A 23,251-nucleotide genomic window follows, 5' to 3' on the forward strand; every position below is an offset into this window, starting at 1 on the left:
CGTTACCTTAGATTGAATCTATATGTTTTTACCATGACAGTTTACAATGGTTGTAAAGATGGGGAGAGGTCTAGCCGTAATAAAGAGATGCTCTGATTTTTTGACACCACACTCCAAAAATAAGTTCTGCAGGCGCTAGTTTTGTATAATCTTTATTATTGTCCATTCGTGTGGTTCAGGGCTGCAATGAAAGACCTAGTTAAGCTGCAACTGGCCCAGAACAGAGCAGCACATTTGGCTCTTAATTGTAATCAGATATAAATACTATGCATGCCAGTCTCTCTTGGCTAAGAGTTGAGGAGAGACTGACTGCATCACTTCTTCTTTTTATACGAAACATTAATGTTTTGAAAATCCCAAATTGTTTGCATAGTCAACTTACACACAGCTCTGACACACACACTTACCCCACCAGACATGCCACCAGGGGTCTTTTTACAGTCCCCAAATCCAGAACAAATTCAAGAAAGTGTACAGTATTATATAGAGCCCTTATTGCATGGAACTTCCTTCCATCTCATATTGCACAAATAAACGCCTCTCCCCTATTTGACCTAGATAGTTTGTGTGTATGCATTGATATGTAGGCTATGTGTGCCTTTTTTTTTATGTATGTAGGTCTGTCCTTGAGCTGTTCTTGTCTATTGATGTTCTGTATTATGTCATTCTGTATTATGTTTCATGTTTTGTGTGGACTCCAGGAAGAGTAGCTGCTACTTTTGCAACAGCTAATGGGTATCCTAATAAAATACCAAATAACACTGTAGTCTCGAACCTAACCTCACTCGCTGTCTACCAGTCTCGTCCTGAGAGCGCCTCTGTCCTTTAGTCCTTAACAATATTACATCTCCTTCAAACAGGAAGTGACCTAAATAGGAAAGAAAACTGTCCTAAATTGCACCTTATTCCATATATAGTGCACTACTACCATTTCTCACCATGTAAGGAATAGAGTGCCATTTGGGGGACACACCATGGTTCAATATGTACAGGGCTGGCTGGGTTCATTATGTGCAGTAATTAGATCAACACATTTATTTTACTGACAGGACATTCTAGGGACCAGTTGGTTGACCCCGGTCACAGCTTTGTCATGCATCCTGTCGTCGGACGAAATAAATGATTGAAAACGGTTGAAAAAGTATTGTCCGTGACAGCCGGTGGTTCACATTGTTCATCTTCCCTAACCCAAAGTTGTGCTTCAGCACCTGCCAATATATTGAATCATAATTACATACTCATAAATGACTCATTGAGTGTCACTTCACTTGGAATTGATGAGAGTAGCAGAGGTGTGGGAACCCTTGATTTGCAGCACTAGTTTATTACCGCACCAATCCAGACATTGGGATAGTTTGTAAAAGCCGATCACAAACTATTTGAGTCAAAATAAACTAGTGAGAATAAGAGGGGAAATAAAATATTTTCCTGTAACAACAAAAAATGTCAAGATATACAGCAGAACGCTGATTTATTATCGCTTAGCGGTGAGTTTTTAATTGATGTTTCGATATTTTTAATTGGTCTCATCTCGGTCGTTAATGATTCATAAAAGGCCCAGAGACAACCAAGTCGGGTAATGTATGGCCTGTGGAAATTAATTAAAATCTTTTGTGCCTCTAAAATAAATCAATTTTGTTATGTGCTCCAAGTCATTTCAGAACTAATTGACAAATAATATAAATACTCTCCTAGTTGAAAGAACATTACCTGTGTTTGTATGCATAGCTTCATAAGTCGAACTACAGTTTTCCAAATAACAGCAGCTGTTTGTCAACTCCATAAAAAAAAATCCCAATTTCCTCCTTTGAGACCTGTCATGTTTCCAAAGAAAACACATTTCTATTGTAGAGAAAATGTATTCATCATGTTGTTACAATAGCAGTATGGCTCCAGATATATAAACTCAGTGGCCAGTTTATTATCTAGTACTGGGTCGGACCCCCGTTTCTCCAGAATATCCTGAATTCTTTGTGGCATGGATTCTACAAGGTATAGAGGTTAAACGTTGCTCAATTGGTTTCAAGGGACCTAACGTGTGCTAGGAAAACATTCCCCACTCCATTACGCCACTGCCACCAACCTGTACCGTTGACACTAGGCAGGATGGGTTCACGGACTCATGCTGCTTACGCCAAATCCTGACTGCCATCAGCAGGACGCAACAGGAACTGGGATTCATCAGATCAGGTGATGTTTTTCCGCTCCTCAATTGTCCAGTGTTGGCGATCGTGTGCCCATTCGGAGCCGCTTCTTCTTGTGTTTAGCTGATAGAACCCAGTTTGGTCGTCTGCTGCAAAAGCCCATCAGTGACAAGGACCGATAAGTTGTGCGTTCCGAGATGCCTTTCTGCACCCCACTGTTGTACTGCGCCGTTATTTGCATGTTTGTGGCCCGCCTCTTAGCTTGCACGATTCTTGCCATTCTCCTTCGACCTCTCTCATCAACGAGCTGTTTTCGCCCACAGGACTGCCGCTGAGTGCATGCTATTTGTTTGTCTCATTTTCGGTAAACCCTAGACACTGTCATGCTTGAAAAGCCAAGGAGGCCGGGCCGTTTCTGAGTTACTGGAACCGGCACGCCTGGCACCGAAGATCATACCACGCTCAAAGTCGCTTAGATCACTAACGTTCAATTAAACAGTAACTGGATGCCTGTCTGCCTGCTTTATATAGCAAGCCATGGTCACGTGACTCACTGTCTGTAGGAGCGAACCATTTTCGTGAGCAGGGTGGTGTATTTAATAAGCTGGTGGTGTATGTATACAACTATTTTCTGAGTTACCAATGCTACTCTGAACTTTCAACTCCATCAGCCGGAGGAGTTATTCCTTGCCAGTGTGCTATTACTTGCTCTTTGGAAGTGATTTGATTGGTTGCTTGATTGACTGATAGATTAACTGACTGGTTATTTCACTGTCCATTTGTTGTTGCTAGGTTCTGGACTCGGACCCAGTGGACCAGACCCAGGAGGTGGAGGAGGATCTGGACCTGCTCTATGATAGTCTGGAGGTTTACAACCAGAGTGACAGCGGCCCTGAGATGGAGGACAACGAGAGTGTCCTCAGCACGCCCAAACCCAAACTCAAGTAAGGATCTGCAAAATGTTAGCAGTATTGTATACCTTAACTGAAGTAAGTCCACACAAAATGTCCCAATTACAGACAGCTAAACCCAAACTCAAATAGGGCCCCATATCATGTCGCCAGTACACCTACACTCAAATATGACCGCACAAATGTTGTGAGTACAGCTAAACTCAGAGGGTCCCATATAATGCTAACACTCTAGTCAAAGTGAAGACCACGCATATTTCCCTCAGTGTTAAGGGGAGTTTATTTGTGCATTGTTATTATACATGAAATCAACGAGAGAGAAAAGAAAGTCGCTGCAGGGGAGAAACGTTAGAAACAATTGCAGCTGAATGACTAATATGAAAACATTACCTAAATGGGTCCACAAGTTAGTGTCACTACTACCCACCCACCTCAGCACAGTTATTGTCTCTCAAGTATGTATTTTTTGTGAAAGTTTCAAATATGTTTTTTTATGTGGTTGTCACCCAGGCCCTTCTTTGAGGGAATGTCCCATTCGAGCTCCCAGACTGAGATTGGGAGTCTACACAGTCAGAAGAGCCAGCCCAGGGACCTGGCCAGCATCGTAAGTACACACACACAGCATAAGGCCACAACAAGCCCTGCCACACACACTAACACACGCACACACACAGTTTTTGTTTTGTTTTTTTGTCTCTGCTGAACTAGCTTTTTAATATAATTTGGATTAGCATGCTAATGCTAACATAGGTCCTACCGCTCCCATAGTTTTTTTTGACCCAACAATGCTCAAATGCTCTAAAGCTATGCAAACATGGGTAGGTTGCTGACTATCCAGGTCCATTGTTATTTACATCTCCAGGTTTCCTCTTTATTTAGCTATCAATAAGATGAGGAACATTTGTAGCTTGGATGAACTATCCCGTTAAATAGTAGTGATTTGTGACATCCGTATATATGCCAGGGGAATCATTTATCAATATTGCATAGAAACAATTAAGAAAAATAAAAGTATTTTATCAAACAATTCTACGAGCGTCACACACACCGATAGGCGATAACTGTTGATAAATACCAAATGTTCTGAGCCGTACCAAAAACACGAGGGTGGATAGCACTTTAATGTGCACCAGAATGGCATGCTTTTTTAAATGTTTTGTACACTCAGTGTATTTTTTCAATTCTAAGCTTGACGAGCAGTTCCCTTATTCCACCACTTATCACTGTGCATACGCATGGTCATGGCTGTACATACATATACACACTCTCAAGCAAACGTTCATTGTGATAAATCTCACATTTTGTGTGGAAATGATCGCACGCATCGTTTACACACAGATTTGTGGCTGTTCATGATTGATAAATGAAGCCCCAGGCATTTCAAAGGATGAACTATCCCTTTAAATAGTTATTATTAGTGGCATCCGTATACCAGGCATTTTAGATTAGGTACATTTGTAGCTTGGGTGAACTCTCCCTATAAATAGTTGATTATTTTTGGCATGCGTATGCCAGGCGTTTAAGATTTAATACATTTGTAGCTATACCCTTTAAATAGCCAATTATGTGTGGCATCCATATGCCAGGAATTTTAGATGGCCATTCTTGGATATTCTCTGAATTGTATGTATGGTAGTACCGTGTACTGCTGCACCAGACACTTTAACTGTATGGGTGATTTCTTAGTGTGAGGGTCAGATATTGAGTAAGGCCCGATCGATTCTGCGTGCACGGTGTCCTAAGGCCTGCAGAAATTATTTGTACTGAGGAGCAATTGTCGTTAATTCAAGCAAATCAAACATGGCCACAAAATAGAACATTGATCGTCTCATTAAATATGCAGACACCAGCTGTGAAAGTATCGGTAAAGGCATTTCAGAGTTGGACCCTGGCGCACGTTGAAGATGGAATCCACAGTAGGGGTAACAGTTTCACTGTCCGCTCCACCGCCGTTGTTATAGTTTTTGCTTCGTTGACGAAGCGGTGAGGAGCCTGGTAAATATTCTGCTGTTCTGTCCCACATGCAATGATGTCATAGGGAAGAAAACAGTGTTTGTTGTTTGCAGTAACTTCCTTGTTGTTGCAATATCACAAAAGAAGCGTGACAGGTTCACTATTAAGGATTACACCTTTAAGTGAGCAAACTTCTGGAATGTTGCAGATAGAAATGTCATGAATGCAGTGTGTTCCTGAAAATCTGATGTAGCTTGTGTCATGACAAAAGTAGATAGCTAAGGGGTAGCCAGCCACCTAAGGGTTAGTAGTCACCTATTTCGCTGGCAGCAGGCGCATATGAAAACACACTGAATAGAGTTCATGTGATTCCTTACATGGAATTAGGATATGCTCAAGGGTGTCCCCTAGCAGACGGTTTTGGTAACTGCGTCCTGTGTTCTGCTCCTTTTAGGGTGGAGAGCTGCTGTCCCCGGACAGGGCCAAAGTCCAAATAGGGACCAAGTATACAGACGACAGCGCCGGATTGGAGTCTCCTGCAGGGGTGAGTGGGCAAGCTGCCCCAAGGTACAGCTCTAGGATCAGCTTCCCTTCCCCCAATTCTGACCTTAACCATAAGTGGGGGAAAACTGACCCAAGATCGTTGTCTAAGGACAACTTTATTCTACACCGGCAACCTCTGGAGGATCCCTGTAGGCGTAACATATTTAGTGCTCTTTCTCTCTTGCTTTGTGTCCTTTTCTGTTCTCTATCAATGGGCTGGGCCGGTCTCTCTGTCTCTAGTACCTCTCTCTTTCTTTCCACTCTGTCTCTGTTTTTGCCTGTCTCCTTGCCTCAACTCACTCATGTTCTCTCATTTGATGTCTGTCGTTCTCTCTACCTGTCTTTTTTTTACCCCTTCTCTCTCTTTCTCACTAACCTTGTTTCCATCAACCCATTTGAAAGTAATGAAAGTAATAAAAAACGGATACAAAAAACTCAAGACAGGCCTAATGGAAACAGCAATTGTCAGTAAACATTCCTAAAATGTCAACGGAACGAAATACGGTAGACATGGGGGAAATAAATCCCGGGTTCTTAAACATTTTGTTTCTCTCTTCTCTCTCTCTCTGCGCTGCTATTTTGTCCATGATCATAAATCAGCTCCCATCTGTTTATTTTTCCACTCTACCATTTTTGATGCGAACAAGAGTACATTTACACTGTTACCACAAAGACCTCCATTATTACACACAAGCATACATGCACGCGCGCACACACACACACACATACATTGTGTATACACACATGAGCGCGCTCATACACACACACACACACAATATTTACAGTACACACACACATTATGTATAAACACACCGACACCACTCTGAGGCCCAGGTCCAGCTGGCTGTGGAGAGGGCGTCAGCGTGCGTATTGGTCCGTGAGAAGAGCAGTGCTTTACATAGTGTTTTGTTTTTCTTCACCGTTGCCTCTCGTGCTCCTTTGCCTCCTCTGCACTTGTTCACCCCGGGAACCCCGGCAACGAGGAGCACCTGACGACGCATTTCTTGGGAGAGGGAGGGACGGATTCTGAGGGGGCTTGTGTTTGGGGCCCAAGGACGGGATGTTCAGTGGCCAAACACATGATACTTACATGCACACACTGGGCTTCATGTGAATGTGTTTGCGGACATCTGCCAGGCGTTATGTGATGTCGTCACGGTCACCATGACAGCACATTGAAATGCATCGACAATGGGTACCCTGCACAGAAATAGCTGTTTTCTAGGTACTGTGTGCATTTCATCATCTTACGTATTGGTTGCGGTTGCTACCTCTTGGGCATGATCCAATTGAGAAAACAATGATCTCAATGGCTGCGTTCCAAATGGCACCATATTCCCAATGTGGTGTACTAATTCAGGGCCCATAGGGATCTGGTCAAAAGTAGTGCACTTTAAATGAAATAGGGTGGGATGCAGATAATTGAGTTCACCTGTAAAACTCGCACAGGGTGAACCTTCGTGACTTGTGTCTCTGGTGTCAGTGAATTCCCACTGACAATACCAACTGGAAAAGGATTGTTAAGTAAAGTGTTAATTCATCTCTAGGGAGAGAAATGAACCAGTGGGAGCACGTTGCAGCGGATGGGAATCCAATGAATGAGTGAAATACCCTAGTATGTACTGTACATCCCTATATATTGAAAATATATTTTGAGCTATATTTCTCCCATTATGTCCATTATGTACAGGACGCGGAGGATGAGGAGACTAGGGCTGGCACAGGGTCAGGGGAGGCTAACCCCACTCCCATCAGCTGGGACCTGAGCACGGACAAACTGCCCGGCCCAGTGGCCAAACTCTGCAAGACCGAGTCCCAGACACTCATGTCGCCGAGGTAGCCGCCCACAAGCACAACCGCTCACTTGCATGCATGTATGACATTTATGCATTCACGCACACACGCACAAAAACAGTCACACGCACACAGTCTCACACACAGTACCGCTTATTAACCCTTACACTATAACTAAACAAGGATGGGTGTGCTCGCTTTATTCCAACCCAGCACTAATACACCTGATACCACTAACTGTGATCCAGATTGATCGTGACTGGTTAATTATTTGAAACCAGTGTCGCTGTGCTGGGCTGGAACAAAGCCTGCAAACCCAGTAGCTCTCCAGGCCGTGAGTTGGATAAGACACATGCCCAAAATAAAATTGATGGGATGAGAGAGAGGAGGGGGCGGGTGAGATCAGGTCTACCTCTCTGACTGAGCACCTGGTGTCTTGGTTGTTCAGCGCAATACAGTGATTTCCCCCGCTACACCTATCTATAAACAAACTAATCAGCAGAAGGACGTCCCCTAGCACGCCTTCCACCGACTCTACACATCTGATGAATCAAAGTCAGATCCATTGAATAAGCAATCTGCCTAGTACAGACATTGCACATTTGTCGTTGTACATTTCTCCATTGTGCAAGGATACTTCAATGTGTAGCTGGCTTGTAACAACCACATACAGTGGGGCAAAAAAGTATTTAGTCAGCCACCAATTGTGCAAGTTCTCCCACTTAAAAAGATGAGAGAGGCCTGTAATTTTCATCATAGGTACACTTCAACTGTGACAGACAAAATTAGAAAAAAAATCCAGAAAATCACATTGTAGGATTTTTAAATGAATGTATTTGCAAATTATGGTGGAAAATAAACTTTTGTAGGTGACCAAATACTTATCTCAATACTTTGTTATATACCCTTTGTTGGCAATGACAGAGGTCAAACGTTTTCTGTAAGTCTTCACAAGGTTTTCACACACTGTTAAAGGTATTTTGTCCCATTCCTCCATGCAGATCTCCTCTAGAGCAGTGATGTTTCGGGGCTGTTGCTGGGCAACACGGACTTTCAACTCCCTCCAAAGATTTTCTATGGGGTTAAGATCTGGAGACTGGCTAGGCCACTCCAGGACCTTGAAAGGCTTCTTATGAAGCCACTCCTTTGTTGCCCGGGCGGTGTGTTTGGGATCATTGTCATGCTGAAAGACCCAGCCACATACAAGACCACTGATAATCTCCCTTGATCTGGGGCTCCACGCAAGATCTCACCCCGTGGGGTCAAAATGATCACAAGAACGGTGAGCAAAAATCCCAGAACCACCCGGGGGGACCTAGTGAATGACCTGCAGAGAGCTAGGACCAAAGTAACAAAGCCTACCATCAGTAACACACTACGCCGCCAGGGACTCAAATCCTGCAGTGCCAGACGTGTCCCCCTGCTTAAGCCAGTACATGTCCAGGCCCGTCTGAAGTTTGCTAGAGAGCATTTGGATGATCCAGAAGAAGATTGGGAGAATGTCATATGGTCAGATGAAACCAAAATATAACTTTTTGGTAAAAACTCAACTCGTTGTGTTTGGAGGACAAAGAATGCTGAGTTGCATCCAAAGAACACCATACCTACTGTGAAGCATGGGGGTGGAAACATCATGCTTTGGGGCTGTTTTTCTGTAAAGGGACCAGGATGACTGATCCGTGTAAAGGCAAGAATGAATGGGGCCATGTATCGTGAGATTTTGAGTGAAAACCTCCTTCCATCCGCAAGGGCATTGAAGATGAAACGTGGCTGGGTCTTTTAGCATGACAATGATCCCAAACACACCGCCCGGGCAACAAAGGAGTGGCTTCGTAAGAAGCATTTCAAGGTCCTGGAGTGGCCTAACCAGTCTCCAGATCTCAACCCCATAGAAAATCTTTGGAGGGAGTTAAAAGTCCGTGTTGCCCAGCAACAGCCCCAAAACATCACTGCTCTAGAGGAGATCTGCATGGAGGGATGGGCCAAAATACCAGCAACAGTGTGTGAAAACCTTGTGAAGACTTACAGAAAACATTTGACCTCTGTCATTGCCAACAAATGATATATAACAAAGTATTGAGATACAATTTTGTTATTGACCAAATACTTATTTTCCACCATAATTTGCAAATAAATTCATTAAAAATCCTACAATGTGATTTTCTGGATTTATTTTCTAATTTTGTCTGTCATAGTTGAAGTGTACCTATGATGAAAATTACAGGCCTCTCTCATCTTTTTAAGTGGGAGAACTTGCACAATTGGTGGCTGACTAAATACTTTTTGGCCCCACTGTAGATAATGTGTGGCAGCCATTTTGTGCTCATAAAATGCTTCCAGAACAAAAGCTGGGGAGAGTCAAAGAGAAGGATTAGATGGCCAGGATTGTCTGAGGAGTTCTGCTGTAGGCATATCTACTACTTAGTATTTAGTATTGGTGAATAACGTTTTTTTTTATTAAGATTTCTCAGCAGTGGCTCAACCTGGCTCAGTTCTTCATTGGGTTCATTGGCCTGTTTGTGGTCCACAGTAAAACAGAGAACAAGCTGCAGAGGCGTCCTAGGAGCACATCCATGAAGGACCGACAGAACTCCAAGGCCCAGAGTGACAGGACCAGCAGCATCGACAGCGAGACATCCCCGGAATCCAGGATCGCTGTCCAGGTGTGTGTGAGTGTGTGCACAATAGTAAAGTAAGCTAGTGTGTGTGTGCAAGATCTACATATGTGTATACAGATAGACCATCTATTTTACTTCTGCCTCTTCCTCCGCCAGGTCCCCAGGAAGTCAGTGTATGACCAGCTAAACCAGATCCTTATCTCAGACGAGCAGCTCCCCGAGAGCATCATCCTCATCAACACCACAGACTGGCAGGGCCAGGTAGACTACTTTTGTGTTTGTGTTGGTCAGTGTGACTAATTAAGTGGTAAAAACAAGGGTACTATCTGGTCATATAATATCATTCAAAACAGTTGGTATCCACTTTTTTTTTTACAAAATCTTCATTACAGTATTGTATAAAGACTATGAAATTACCCTCTTACCAAAAACAGTTGAGGTCTGAAGTTTACATACATCTTAGCCAAATACATTTAAACTCTGTTTTTCACAATTTCTGACATTTTATCCTGGTAAAAATGTCCAGTCAGTTAGGATCACCACTTTATTTTAAGAATGTGAAATGTCAGAATAATAGTAGAGAATTATTTATTTCACCTTTTATTTCTTTCATCACATTCCCAGTGGGTCAGAGGTTTACATACACTCTATTAGTATTTGTTAGCATTGCCTTTACATTGTTTAACTTGGGTCAGCCTTCCACAAGCTTCCCACAATAAGTTGTGTGAGTTTTGGCCCATTCCTCCTGACAAGAGCTGGTGTAACTGAGTCAGGTTTGTAGGCCTCCTTGCTCGCACACACTTTTTCTATGGGATTGAGGTCAGGGCTTTGTTTTGGCTGCTCCAATACCTTGCCTTTGTTGTCCTTTGCCACAACTTTGGAAGTATGCTTGGGGTCATTGTCCATTTGGAAGACCCATTTGCGACTAAGCTTTATCTTACTGACTGACGTCTTGAGATGTTGCTTCAATATATCAACACAATTTTCCTACATCGTGATGCCATCTATTTTGTGAAGTGCACCAGTTCCTCCTGCAGCAAAGCAGCATGATGTTGCCACCCCCGTGCTTCACGGTTGGGATGGTGTTCTTCAGCTTTCAAGCCTCCCCCCTTTTCCTCCAAGCATAACCATTTTTATTGATTTATTTCACCTTTAATTAACCAGGTAGGCTAGTTGAGAACAAGTTCTCATTTACAACTGCGACCTGGCCAAGATAAAGCAAAGCAGTTCGACACATACTACAACAACAGAGTTACACATGGAATAAACAAACATACAGTCAATAATACAGTAGAAAAAGTCTATATATGGGCCTCTAGCACTGCGATGTAGTGCCTTAGACCACTGCGCCACCAGAGACTCTGGGTTCCAGCCCAGGCTCTGTTTCCTCTGACACATTGGTGCAGCTGGCTTCCGGGTTGGATATGCGCTGTGTTAAAAAGCAATGCGACTTGGTTGGGTTGTGTTTCGGAGGACGCATGGCTCTCGACCTTCGCCTCTCCCGAGTTTGTACAGGAGTTGTAGCGATGAGACAAGACAATAGCTACTAACAATTGGATACCACGAAAATTGGAGTGAATAAGGGGGTAAAACAAAAAGTCTATATACAGTGTGTGCAAATGAGGTAAGATAAGGGAGGTAAGGCAATAAATAGGCTATGGTGGCGAAGTAATTACAATATACCAATTAAACACTGAAGTTATAGATGTGCAGAAGATGAATGTGCAAGTAGAGATACTGGGGTGCAAAGGAGCAAGATAAATAAATGAATACAGTATTGGGATGAGGTAGTTGGATGGGCTATTTACAGTTGGGCTATGTACAGGTGCAGTGATCTCTGAGATGCTCTGACAGCTGGTGCTTTAAGCTAGCGAGGGAGAAATGAGTCTCCGACTTCAGTGATTTTTGATTCCAAGCCCCGTCTCAACTCTGTCTTGAAACCCCTTTCAACCCCGTTCTCTCTCTGCCCCCTGTCTCTCATTCCCTCCCTTCCTGCAGTATCTATCTGAGATTCTCCATGAGCACAGCCAGCCTATCGTGTGCACCATCTCTGGTGCGGATGTTCATGCGGCCTTCAACACCATAGTCACCAGGATCCAGAGATTGTAAGAACTCGCTTCCTTCCTCTTTCTAATTCAATGATTGTAATTGAGAGAAACAAATCGATTTCACTTTAACTTTGCTTCATTGTAAAAATGTAAATGTTTCTTGTAGACTTTTTAATGTGAATTTTAATTCAGTGGTCACCAAGGCGAGTGGATCTTATGATGATCATGATTAGGCCCGTATAATTTTTGATATGTGAAACATTTTGGTAGCACTTTCCATTACAGCGCAGAATAAAGTGGAAACAAGTTACTGTTTCTCATAATGTTTTTTCCCCCACTTCTCTGACTAGCTGTAACTGCAATGCCCAGACACCCCCCACCATCAAAGTGGCAGTGGCCGGAGACCAGAGTTACCTCAGCACCATCCTCAGGTGCTTCGTGGAGCAGCTGGCCAACAAGACGCCTGATTGGCTCAGCTACATCCGCTTCCTGGTCATCCCTGTTGGTAAGCAGCAATTCAGCCAATCGCCATGGAGTCCAGGTTCGGGTTGGTCGTCAATTCCATTTCAATTCAGTAGATTTAGGGGATAAATTTAAACTATCATTCATGCATTGGAAAAGTTCACAAACTGTAGAAAAGAATGGCCTAATTACCATTCTGCAGGCATAACGCAAGCCTCCCATAAATCATGCACTGACGTCAAACGGAAAACTGCACACAAAACACTAGTTACAGGAACAGATCTCATATAGGACCCTGGGTATCATAGGCTAACAACATACAGACTAGAAAAGCTGGACTCCATTTTGTTTTCCTGTGGCCTTCTAATCAGTCTGCTCCTCCTTCTGCAGGCACTCATCCTCTGGCCAAACACATGTCTTCGTTCGACAGTAAGTTCAACAACATCTTCATGGACGCTGGCTGGAGGGACTTGTTCGGCAGACTGGAGGCCCCAACATCAGGTACAGCAAAGAGCTGGAGCAGCAAACGCTTATTATGAGCCAAAATACCATGCAGGATAGGGATCTGCTCATAAGGCTTCATAAATGCAGTTACAAATGTTTAGGAACATCTATCAGTATTATGGTGCGTTATGCGTCACATCAAAACAATGTTATTGATCACATACACGTGTCTAGCAGATGTTATTGCGGTTTTAGCGAATGTCAGAGCAGCATAGACTAAGATGCAGTAGAATAGTATAGAATAAGGTGTATAAACTCAGCAAAAAAAGAAACATCCCTTTTTCAGGACCCTGTCTTTCAAAGATAGTTTGTAAAAATTCTAATAACTTCACAGCTCCTCATTGTAAAGGGTTTAAACACTTTTTCCCATGCTTGTTCAATGAACCATAAACAATTAATGAACATACACCTGTGGAACGGTCGTTAAGACACTAACAGCTTACAGACGGTAGGCAAATTAAGGTCACAGTAATGAAAACTTGGAACACTAAAGAGACCTTTCTACTGACTCTGAAAAACACCAAAAGAAAGATGCCCAGGGTCCCTGTTCATCTGCGTGAACGTGCCTTAGGCATGCTGCAAAGAGGCATGAGGGCTGCAAAGAGGCATGAGGACTGCAGATGTGGCCGTACTGTGAGACGCCTAAGACAGCGCTACAGGGAGACAGGACGGACAACTGATCGTCCTCGCAGTGGCATACCACGTGTAACAACACCTGCACAGGATTGGTACATCCCAAACACCACAACTGCGAGACAGGTACAGGATAGCAATAACAACTGCCCTAGTTACCAGGAACACACAATCCCTCCATCAGTGCTCAGACTGTCTCCAATAGGCTGAGAGAGGCTGGACATCAGTGCTCAGACTGTCTCACAAGGGATGATGTTTGGATTTGCATTTATCGTCGAAGGAATGTGCGTTACACAGAGGCCTGTACTCTGGAGCGGGATCGATTTGGAGGTGGAGGGTCTGTCATGGTCTGGGGAGGTGTGTCACAGCATCATCGGACTGAGCTTGATGTCATTGCCTGCAATCTCAACTCTGTGCGTTACAGGAAAGACATCCTCCCCCCTCATGTGGTACCCTTCCTGCAGGCTCATCCTGACATGACCCTCCAGCATGACAATGCCACCAGCCAAACTGCTCGTTCTGTGCGTGATTTCCTGCAAGACAGGAATGTCAGTGTTCTGCCATCGCCAGCAAAGAGCCCGGATCTCATGCGCTGCAGTACTTAATGCAGCTGATGGCCACACCTGATACTGACTGTTACTTTTGATTTTGACCCCCCCCCCCTTTGTTCAGGGACATATTATTCAACGTCTGTTAGTCACATGTCTGTGGAACTTGTTCAGTTTGTCTCAGTTGTTGAATCTTGTTATTCTCATACAAATATTTACAAATGTTAAGTTTTCTGAAAATAAACGCAGTTGACAGTGAGAGGATTTTTTTTTTTTTTGCTGAGTTTACATATGAGATGAGTAATGCAAGATATATAAACATTATTAAAGTGACTGGTGTTCCATTTATTCAAGTGGCCAATGATTTCAGGCTGTGTATATAGGCAGCAGCCTCTCTGTGCTAGTGATGGCTATTTAACAGTCTGATGGCCTTGAGTTAGAAGCTGTTTTTCAATTTCTCGGTCGCAGCTTTGATGCACCTGTGCTGACCTCGCCTTCTGGATGATAGCGGGGAAACAGGCAGTGGCTCGGGTGGTTGTTGTCCTTGATGACCTTTTTGGCCTTCCTGTGACATCAGGTGCTGTAGGTGTCCTGAAGGGCAGTTAGTCTGCCCCCGATGATGCGTTGTGCAGACCGCACCACCCTCTGGAGTGCCCTGTGGTTGTGGGCGATGCAGTTGCCGTACCATGTGGTGATACAGCCCAACAGGATGCTCTCAATTGTGCACATGTAAAAGTTTGAGAGGGTTTTAGGTGACAAGCCAAATTTCTTCAGCCTCACCAGGTTGAAAAAGCGATGTTGCACCTTCTTCACCACACTGTCTGTGTGGGTGGACCATTTCAGTTTGTCAGTGATATGTACGCAGAGGAATTTAAACGTTCCACCTTCTCCACTACTGTCCCGTCGATGTGGATGGGGGGATGCTCCCTCTGTTGTTTCCAAGTCCACAATCATTTTCTTTATTTTTTTGACGTTGAGTGAGAGGTTATTTTCCTGGCACCAGACTCCCAGAGACCTCACCGCCTCCATGTAGGCTGTCTCGTCGTCGTTGGTAATCAAGCCTACTACTGTGTTGTCTGCAAACTTGATGATTGAGTTGGAGGCATGCTTGGCCACGCAGTCATGCGTGAACAGGAACTTCAGGAGGGAGCTGAGTACGCACCCTTGTGGGGCCCCAGTGTTGAGGATCAGTGAAGTGGAGGTGTTGTTTCCTACCTTCAGCACATCAGCCAGCCCGTCAGGACCCAATTGCACAGGGCGAGGTTCAGACCCAGGGCCTCGAGCCTAATGATGAGCTTGGAGGGTACTATGGTGTTGAATGCTGAGCTATAGTCAATGAAGAGCATTCTTACAAGAGGTATTCCTCTTCTCTAGATGGGATAAGGCAGTGTGCAGTGTGATAGCGATTGCATCGTCTGTTGACCTATTGGGGCGGTATGCAAATTGAAGTGGGTCTAGGGTGACAGGTAGGGTGGAGGTGATATGATCCTTGACAAGTCTCTCAAAGCACCTCACGATGACAGAGGTGAGTGCTACGGGAAGATAGTAATTTAGTTCAGTTATCTTTGCATTCTTGGCTACAGGAACAATGGTGCCCATCTTGAAGCATGTGGGGACAGCAGACTGGGATAGGGAGAGATTGAATATGTTTGTAAACACACGAGCCAGCCGTCTGGGCCGGCAGCCTTGCGAGGGTTAACACTTTTAAATGTCTTACTCACGTCGGCAATGAAGGAGAGCCCACAGTCCTTGGTAGCGGGTCACGTCGGTGGCACTGTGTTATCCTCAAAGCGGGCAAAGAAGGTGTTTAGCAAGGCGTTGGTGTCTGCGACGTGGCTGGTTTTCCTTTTGTAGTCCGTGATTGTCTGTAGACCCTGCCACATATGTCTCGTGCCTGAGCCGTTGAATTTTACTCCACTTTGTCTCTAAACTGACGTTTTGCCTGTTTGATTGACTGCTCTGTTTGTATTCTGCCATATTTCCAGACACCTTGTTATGTTTAAATGTGGTGGTTTGCGCTTTCAGTTTTGCACGAATGCTGCCATCTTTCCACTGTTTCTGGTTAGGGTAGGTTTTAATAGTCACAGTGGTACAACATATCCTATACACTTCCTGATAAAGGCAGTTACCGTTTCAGTATATTTGTCAATATTATTCCCGGAAGCTACCCGAAACATATCCCAGTCTGCGTGATCAAAACAATCTTGAAGCGTGGATTCCGATTTGATCAGAACAGCATTGAATAGTCCTTAGCACCGGTACTTCCTGTTTGAGTTTCTGCCTACAGGAAGGAAGGAGCAAAATGGAGTCGTGGTCAGATTTGCCGAAAGGAGGGGGGGCTTGTATCCCGGAAGTTGGAGTAACAGTGGTCTATAGTGTTTCATCAGCGCGAGTACTACAGTCGATATGCTGATAGAATTTGTTCTTAAAAAGTACTAGTTTGTTAATTATAATATCGTATTTATTATTAAAAACATTATTACAAATATATAAGTTATTATTTATTTATATTTATTTTAGTATAATATGCTCGCATTCACACAATATTAGTATATTTTGATGCTTCTACTGTTGCATTGCTGTATGTGTTGAATGATAATACAATACATGAATAATAATAATAAAATAATAATAAATGGGATTTAAAAAGGGTGTAAGAACAAAAACATGATAGGTTGTGCCCTCCACTTTGAGTGTCCATAGACAACATTGATGTAGCAGGCCGCGTGTCTCAGTACCTGGCTGGGGCCAGCGTCTCGCACCAGTGTCCCATCTCTGAGGCCATGCTCACCTACAAACAGAAAAGGTAAGGTGTGTGTGTGTGCAAGCAAGCGTGTGCATGCATGTGAGTACAGAATGAATGGCTGATATTTAAGGGTGTGTGCATGTGCATGTGTTTATGAAATGTCTGGTAAAATGTAGATATTGTGTATGTAGATATTTTTGTATGCTATTATTCTATTATGCTATTAAACTATATTTGGATTATCTATTGTGTTCTATAGTGCTCCCTCTACGCTTCAGATTTTTCAATTTAGTGGATTCATTCTCATTAATTTATCTTTGGAAAAAGCAACACTAATGCTAATTTCAACCATATTCAATCACGTTCATCGACCACATTTGCTTATTTAAATTAGCACCAACAGAATAACAACATGTGAACTCCACTTTGACAGAACATATTTTGCGACAGTTGACTCATAACTCATGAAGAAAGAACAACGACGACTCGTACCATTTTACCACACTTGAGTTATTCTACCTTTTTCTTTCATTTGCATTCAAGGAAGAGAAGCTTGTATTTTGATTTTTACATCAGGTACCTGGCCGCAGCCTTTCGTTTGACCCCGCCCCCCTGCTGTGTTGCATTTTTCCACCAATAGAACCTGTGACCCCTTGTTGTCTAATGTCTAACCCGCCCACACATAACTCGCTGTTCGTCTTAACTTCATATCTGGTCTGCATCGACTACCCCCGTATTGATTTGAGTTTTTGCATGTCTTACTGTCTTAACCACTTGTTTGTTTGTCTGGCTTGGTTGGCTTTTGGTTTGGATTTGGTTTGGATATGTGGATTTTGGATAATATACAACCGCATTAAAGGTACAGTCAGCAATATGACATCATCATACACTGCTGGTTGACTTCCTGCTTACAGAAGTCAACAACAAAAGTCGAATCTGCCAAGGCTGCCATTATTGGATCTTTCCAATGTCGACACGCCTCAAAGGAGTGCCGAACGTGCAAATTGGATACTGGCCATCTGTTATTGTTGAAATATGTAATCAGGAAGTCACCCCGCTGTGTTTGATGATGTCACATTGCTGACTCTACCTTTAAGGTCTCCCACATACATTGCTCTTTGAAGTTGGGAACAGTAGGGCAAACTGTTGACTCAATGAGATCTAAGAGAAAAAGGTTGACATTGGATGTGTTCTTTCCTATTACCTCAGAGAGAGGAGGACGAGTGTAAAGAAGGAGAGATGACAGTGGAGATCTAATTAGGTGGTTTGGAGGGAGGGAGGGAGGGAGGGAGGGATAGTGCGGAGGTAGAGAACACCAGCCACGTGACACACTCTATCACACACACCCACACACACGACACACACACCTGCATGTGTGACTGTTATTTTCAAATCTCTGCTCAGATGTCACTGTTGACCCACCTCAGAAACCATTTTTGCCTTGTAAGAGTGTAATGACACACACACACCCACACACTTTATATCCACCAGGGAGGATGAGCACTCAAACATTTAAAGGTCACCTTAACAATTACCAGGCGTATAAAAGGCACGGTGTACTGTATTATAGGAACAAAGGGGTGCTGAAAGGTGACTTTTGATTGGCTAATCCCAGTCTCTCCCGGTCTCCCCTTGGTGACAGAGACAGAGTCCACTGAGTATTGTCACAACATGACGAGAGCCGACCGAGTCCAAACTCTGCCGAGAGGAGTAATGCTTTCATCTATCATGTGTTTTCAGATCAGTGCCATTGAAGAACAGGAGACCAGGAGAGGAAGCCGCGTTAGAATATTGAGACACACCTGAAGATTATCCTAGATCAGGGCTCTACAACAATGTTCCTGGACTGTTTTTGCTCCAACCCCAATTATAACTAAACTGATTCATCAACCTGCTATTTATTAGAATCAGGTGCCCTAGATTAGACTTAGAGTGAAACCCTACAGGATCGTAGCTCTCCAGGAACAGGGTTGGAGAACCCTGTCCTAGATAATATTCTGGTCAGATAGGCAGGGGAGACTATACTGTACACCAAGGGCCCGACTGAGTTTGCTTAATGTGCATCGTTTGTACCTACTTGTCTTCTTTCTCTTTGAAAAGCAAGGGTGCAAAGTCTCAGATGTGTATACTCAATATTTTAGTCAATGCTTTTTCCATCTTTAAAAACTCTAGAAAACCCTCAATGCTACTCTCGGGTGTGTTTCACGAGGGAGATGAACTTGTCATGCTCTGTTTGTCCTACCTCTTTGCTGTCCTAACATGCTTTTCTCACAGCTCTTTTCACCATGCGCTCCAAAAATTCACCCCCTCTGGCCTCATTTAGCAGGTTATTTTGGTTTTACACCAGCCGTATCCAGCTTTTTGAGCTAATTTGGGGGGGATTTGTGAGAAATAGGGAAGGATAGCTTTGGTAAGACGACGGCAGCACTACCAACTTAGAAGTAGTTGACTGGGACCGAACATATGAAATATGCTAACCATCCTTTAACCCTCTGTCTATAAAGGCCCCTTTACAAACACATGGGTGAATTCTAACTTCTACCTAAGTAAACTTTTTGCTTAGTCTCCCATTGACATCAATGAATAACTAAGTTAAAACCTAAATGTACCTAAATGGAAATGAGGATTTGCCCCACACTGTATACCGGGTGTGCATAGCTCTGGTCCTTGAGTGCCATAGTTCTGTTGATTTTCGTCTGTTGATTTTTTTTTTTTCAGCCAATCAGTATTCTTAAGTACTGAGAAACCAAAACCCAGCGGGATTGCAGAACTCACCCTGTATATTGGGTTCACATTCAATGTCACCAACAATGTTAGAACCCCCTCACTCCTCCACTGCTCACTTCACATCAGGCTTACAACGCACCCGTTTAGGGGTCGGTTGTAAGGAGCGTTCCCTGGCATTCTCATCGCGGCATGACCTTCATTCCCAAAATGTTCCTGGTTTTCCAGAACCACTTGGGAGGCGCCATGTCTCATCGATTCCGATCAGACATCCCTTAGCCACACACACAAACTCATTCTTCCTTCAGCGCCATCACACCACCACAACAGGGAGATTGTTGATCCTGGTGCGTTGTGTTAACGCGAAACTAACATTTATTATATGTTATCCATTCGCTCCCTCAGCCCTGACGAGGACTCCTGTCAGAAGTTTGTGCCATTCATTGGGGTAAGAATATTCACTTGCAACGAAATCACTTGAGTGTTATCTTTGAGCGCTCATCTCCAGTTAGATAATTATCTGTCATTTATTTGAAGCTGTCATGATAATACACAATGACAACAGATTTGTATTGCTGTTTTATTGAGGAAAGTTTTACATGCAATGACTGTGATATGTGGTTGTTTTCTACTTACACTCTCACAGTGCATTCAGAAAGTATTCAGCCCCTTTACTTTTTCCACATTTGTTATGTTACATTCTAAAATGGATTAAATAAAACATTTTCCTCTTAAATCTAGACACAATACCACAAACTGACGAAGCGAAAACAGGTTTTTAGAAATTGAGCTCCGGTGCATCCTGTTTCCATTTATCATCATTGAGATGTTTCTACAACTTGATTGGAGTCCACATGTGGTAAATTCAATTGATTGGGCAAGATTTGGAAAGGCACACACCTGTCTATATAAGGTCCCACAGTTGACAGTGCATGTCAGAGCAAAAACCAAGCCATGATGTTGAATGAATAGTCCGTAGAGCTCCGAGAAAGGATTGTGTTTTGGCACAGCTCTGGGAAAGGGTATTCTTGTAGCATAGAAGGTCCCCAAGAACACAGTGGCCTCCATTATTCTTAAATGGAAGAAATTTGGAAGCACCAAGACTTGTCCTGGAGCTGGCCGTCTGGCCAAACTGAACAATCAGGGGAGAAGGGCCTTGGTCAGGGAGGTGACCAAGAACCCGATGATCACAATGACAGAGCTCCAGAGTTCTTCTGTGGAGATGGGAGAACCTTCCAGGAGGCCTTTAAGGTAGAGTGGCCAGACATAAGTCACTCCTCAGTAAAAGGCACACGACAGCCCGCTTGGAGTTTGCCAAAAGGCGCCAGACCATGAGAAACAAGATTGAACTCTTTGGCCTGAATGCCAAGCGTCACGTCTGGAGGAAACCTGGCACCATCTCTAAAGTGAAGCATAGTGGTGGCAGCATCATGCTGTGGGGATGTTTTTCAGTGGCAGGGACTGGGAGACTAGTCAAGATCGAGGGAAAGATGAACGGAGCAAAGTACAGAGATGTCCTTGATGAAAACCTGCTCCAGAGCACTCGGGACCTCAGACTGGTGCAAAGGTTCACATTCCAACAGGACAACGACCCTATGCAAACAGCCAGGACAACGCAGGAGTGGCTTTGGGACAATTCTCTGAATGTCCATGAGTGGCCCAGCCAGAGCGCAGACTTGAACCAGATCGAACATCTCTGGAGAGACCTGAAAATAGCTGTGCAGCGACGCTCCCCAGCCAACCTGACAGAGATTGAGAGGATCTGCAGAGAAGTATGGGAGAAACTCCCCAAATGCAGGTGTGCCAAGCTTGTAGTGTCATACCCAAGAAGTCTCAATGCTGTAATATCTGCCAAAGGTGCTTCAACAAAGTACTGAGTAAAGGGTCTGAATGCTTATATAAATGTGATATTTCTGTTTTAATTTGGGGTCACCTAGAAATGTCCTTGTTTTCGAAAGAAAATACATTTTTTGACTGTTAAAATAACATCAAATGGATCAGAAATACAGTGTAGACATTGCTAATGTTGTAAATGACTATTGTAGCTGGAAATGGTAGATTTAAAAAAAAATATATATATATATATATGGAATATCTACATAGGCGTACAGAGGCCCATTATCAACAACTGGGCCCATTATCAGCAACCATCACACTGTGTTCCAATGGCATGTTGTGTTAGCTAATGCGGGTTTATCATTTTAAATGAGTAATTGATCATTAGAAAACCCTTTTCCAATTATGTTAACAGCTGAAAACTGCTAAAAAAAAATCTGATTCAAGAAGCAAAAAAACTGGCCTTCTTTTGACTAGTTGAGTATCTGGAGCATCTATCAAGGCACAAGGCGAGACCTAAATGCAGACACAGGAGGCAGATGGTTGGAGTCTTACAATATTTATTAATCCAAAGGGGTAGGCAAGAGAGTGGTCGTGGACAGGAAAAAAGGTCAAAACCAGATCAGAGTCCAGGAGATACAGAATGGCAGATGCTCATGGTCAAGGCAGGCAGAATGGTCAGGCAGGCGGGAACGTCCAGAAACAGGAAAGGGACAAAACCGGGAGGACTAGAAAAAGGAGAATGCAAAAAAGCAGGAGAACTGGGAAAACGCTGGTTGACTTGTAAATTACGAACTGGCACAGAGAGACAGGAATCCAGGGATGAATACACTGGGGAAAATAATCAAGACCTAGAGGGGGTGGAGACGATCACAAGGACAGGTGAAATAAATCAGGGCGTGACAGCATCAGCATTTGTGGGTTCGATTACAGGCTCAAAATGGCCAGAAACAAAGAACTTTCTTCTGAAACTCGTCAGTCTATTCTTGTTCTGAGAAATGATGGCTATTCCATGCAAGAAATTGCCACGACACTGAAGATCTTGTGCAACGCTGTGTACTACTCCCTTCACAGAACAGCGCAAACTGACTCTAACCAGAATAGAAAGAGGGGTGGGAGGCCCCAGTGCACAACTGAGCAAGAGGACAAGTACATTAGTGCCTAGTTTAAGACGCCTCACAAGTCCTCAACTGGCAGCTTCATTAAATAGTGCCCGCAAACACCAGTCTCAACGTCAACAGTGAGGAGGCGACTCCGGGATGCTGGCCTTCTGGGCAGAGTTGCAAAGAAAAAGCCATATCTCAGACTGGCCAATAAAAATAAAAGATTAAGATGGGCAAAAGAACACAGACACTGGACAGAGGAACTGCCTAGAAGGCCAGCATCCCGGAGTCGCCTCTTCACTGTTGACGTTGAGTGAGTTTGTCAATTTCTACCCCTGGTCAGCTGTAAGTGCTGTTAGTGGAAGTGGAATCGTCTAGGAGCAACAACGGCTCAGCCGCGAAGTGGTAGGCCATAGAAGCTCACAGAACGTGTACCTTGTAAAATCTTTTGTCCTCTGTTGCAACACTAACTACCGAGTTCCAAACTGCCTCTGGTAGCAACATCAGCACAATAACTGTTCGTCGGGAGCTTAATGAAATGGGTTTCCATGGCCAAGCAGCTGCACACAAGCCTAAGATCACCATGCACGATGCCAAGTGTCGGCTGGAGTGGTGTAAAGCTTGCCGCTGTTGGACTCTGGTTCAGTGGAAATGTATTCTCTGGAGTGATGAATGACCCTTCAT

General features: G+C 43.8%; 1 protein-coding gene across 4 annotated transcripts in view; it reads left to right on the top strand.

The window, feature by feature from the left end:
* The window catches only part of si:ch211-126j24.1 (phosphofurin acidic cluster sorting protein 2), a 101,131-nt gene that overhangs the window by 72,390 nt on the left and 5,490 nt on the right, over positions 1 to 23,251 (top strand). The window contains exons 9-20 of one of the 4 annotated variants that reach the window (XM_036940718.1): positions 2,937 to 3,088; positions 3,566 to 3,659; positions 5,463 to 5,552; positions 7,242 to 7,387; positions 9,876 to 10,008; positions 10,120 to 10,224; positions 11,962 to 12,068; positions 12,362 to 12,516; positions 12,864 to 12,974; positions 16,853 to 16,964; positions 17,448 to 17,480; positions 20,034 to 20,076. In XM_036940718.1, the coding sequence (XP_036796613.1) occupies positions 2,937 to 3,088; positions 3,566 to 3,659; positions 5,463 to 5,552; positions 7,242 to 7,387; positions 9,876 to 10,008; positions 10,120 to 10,224; positions 11,962 to 12,068; positions 12,362 to 12,516; positions 12,864 to 12,974; positions 16,853 to 16,964; positions 17,448 to 17,480; positions 20,034 to 20,076 (1,281 nt within the window). The remainder of the gene's footprint in view (positions 1 to 2,936; positions 3,089 to 3,565; positions 3,660 to 5,462; positions 5,553 to 7,241; positions 7,388 to 9,875; positions 10,009 to 10,119; positions 10,225 to 11,961; positions 12,069 to 12,361; positions 12,517 to 12,863; positions 12,975 to 16,852; positions 16,965 to 17,447; positions 17,481 to 20,033; positions 20,077 to 23,251) is intronic. The other 3 variants (XM_036940719.1, XM_036940720.1, XM_036940721.1) reach the window with 3 other exon arrangements.

This window comes from Oncorhynchus mykiss, chromosome 13, assembly GCF_013265735.2.
Source record: "Oncorhynchus mykiss isolate Arlee chromosome 13, USDA_OmykA_1.1, whole genome shotgun sequence".
NCBI lineage: Eukaryota > Metazoa > Chordata > Actinopteri > Salmoniformes > Salmonidae > Oncorhynchus > Oncorhynchus mykiss.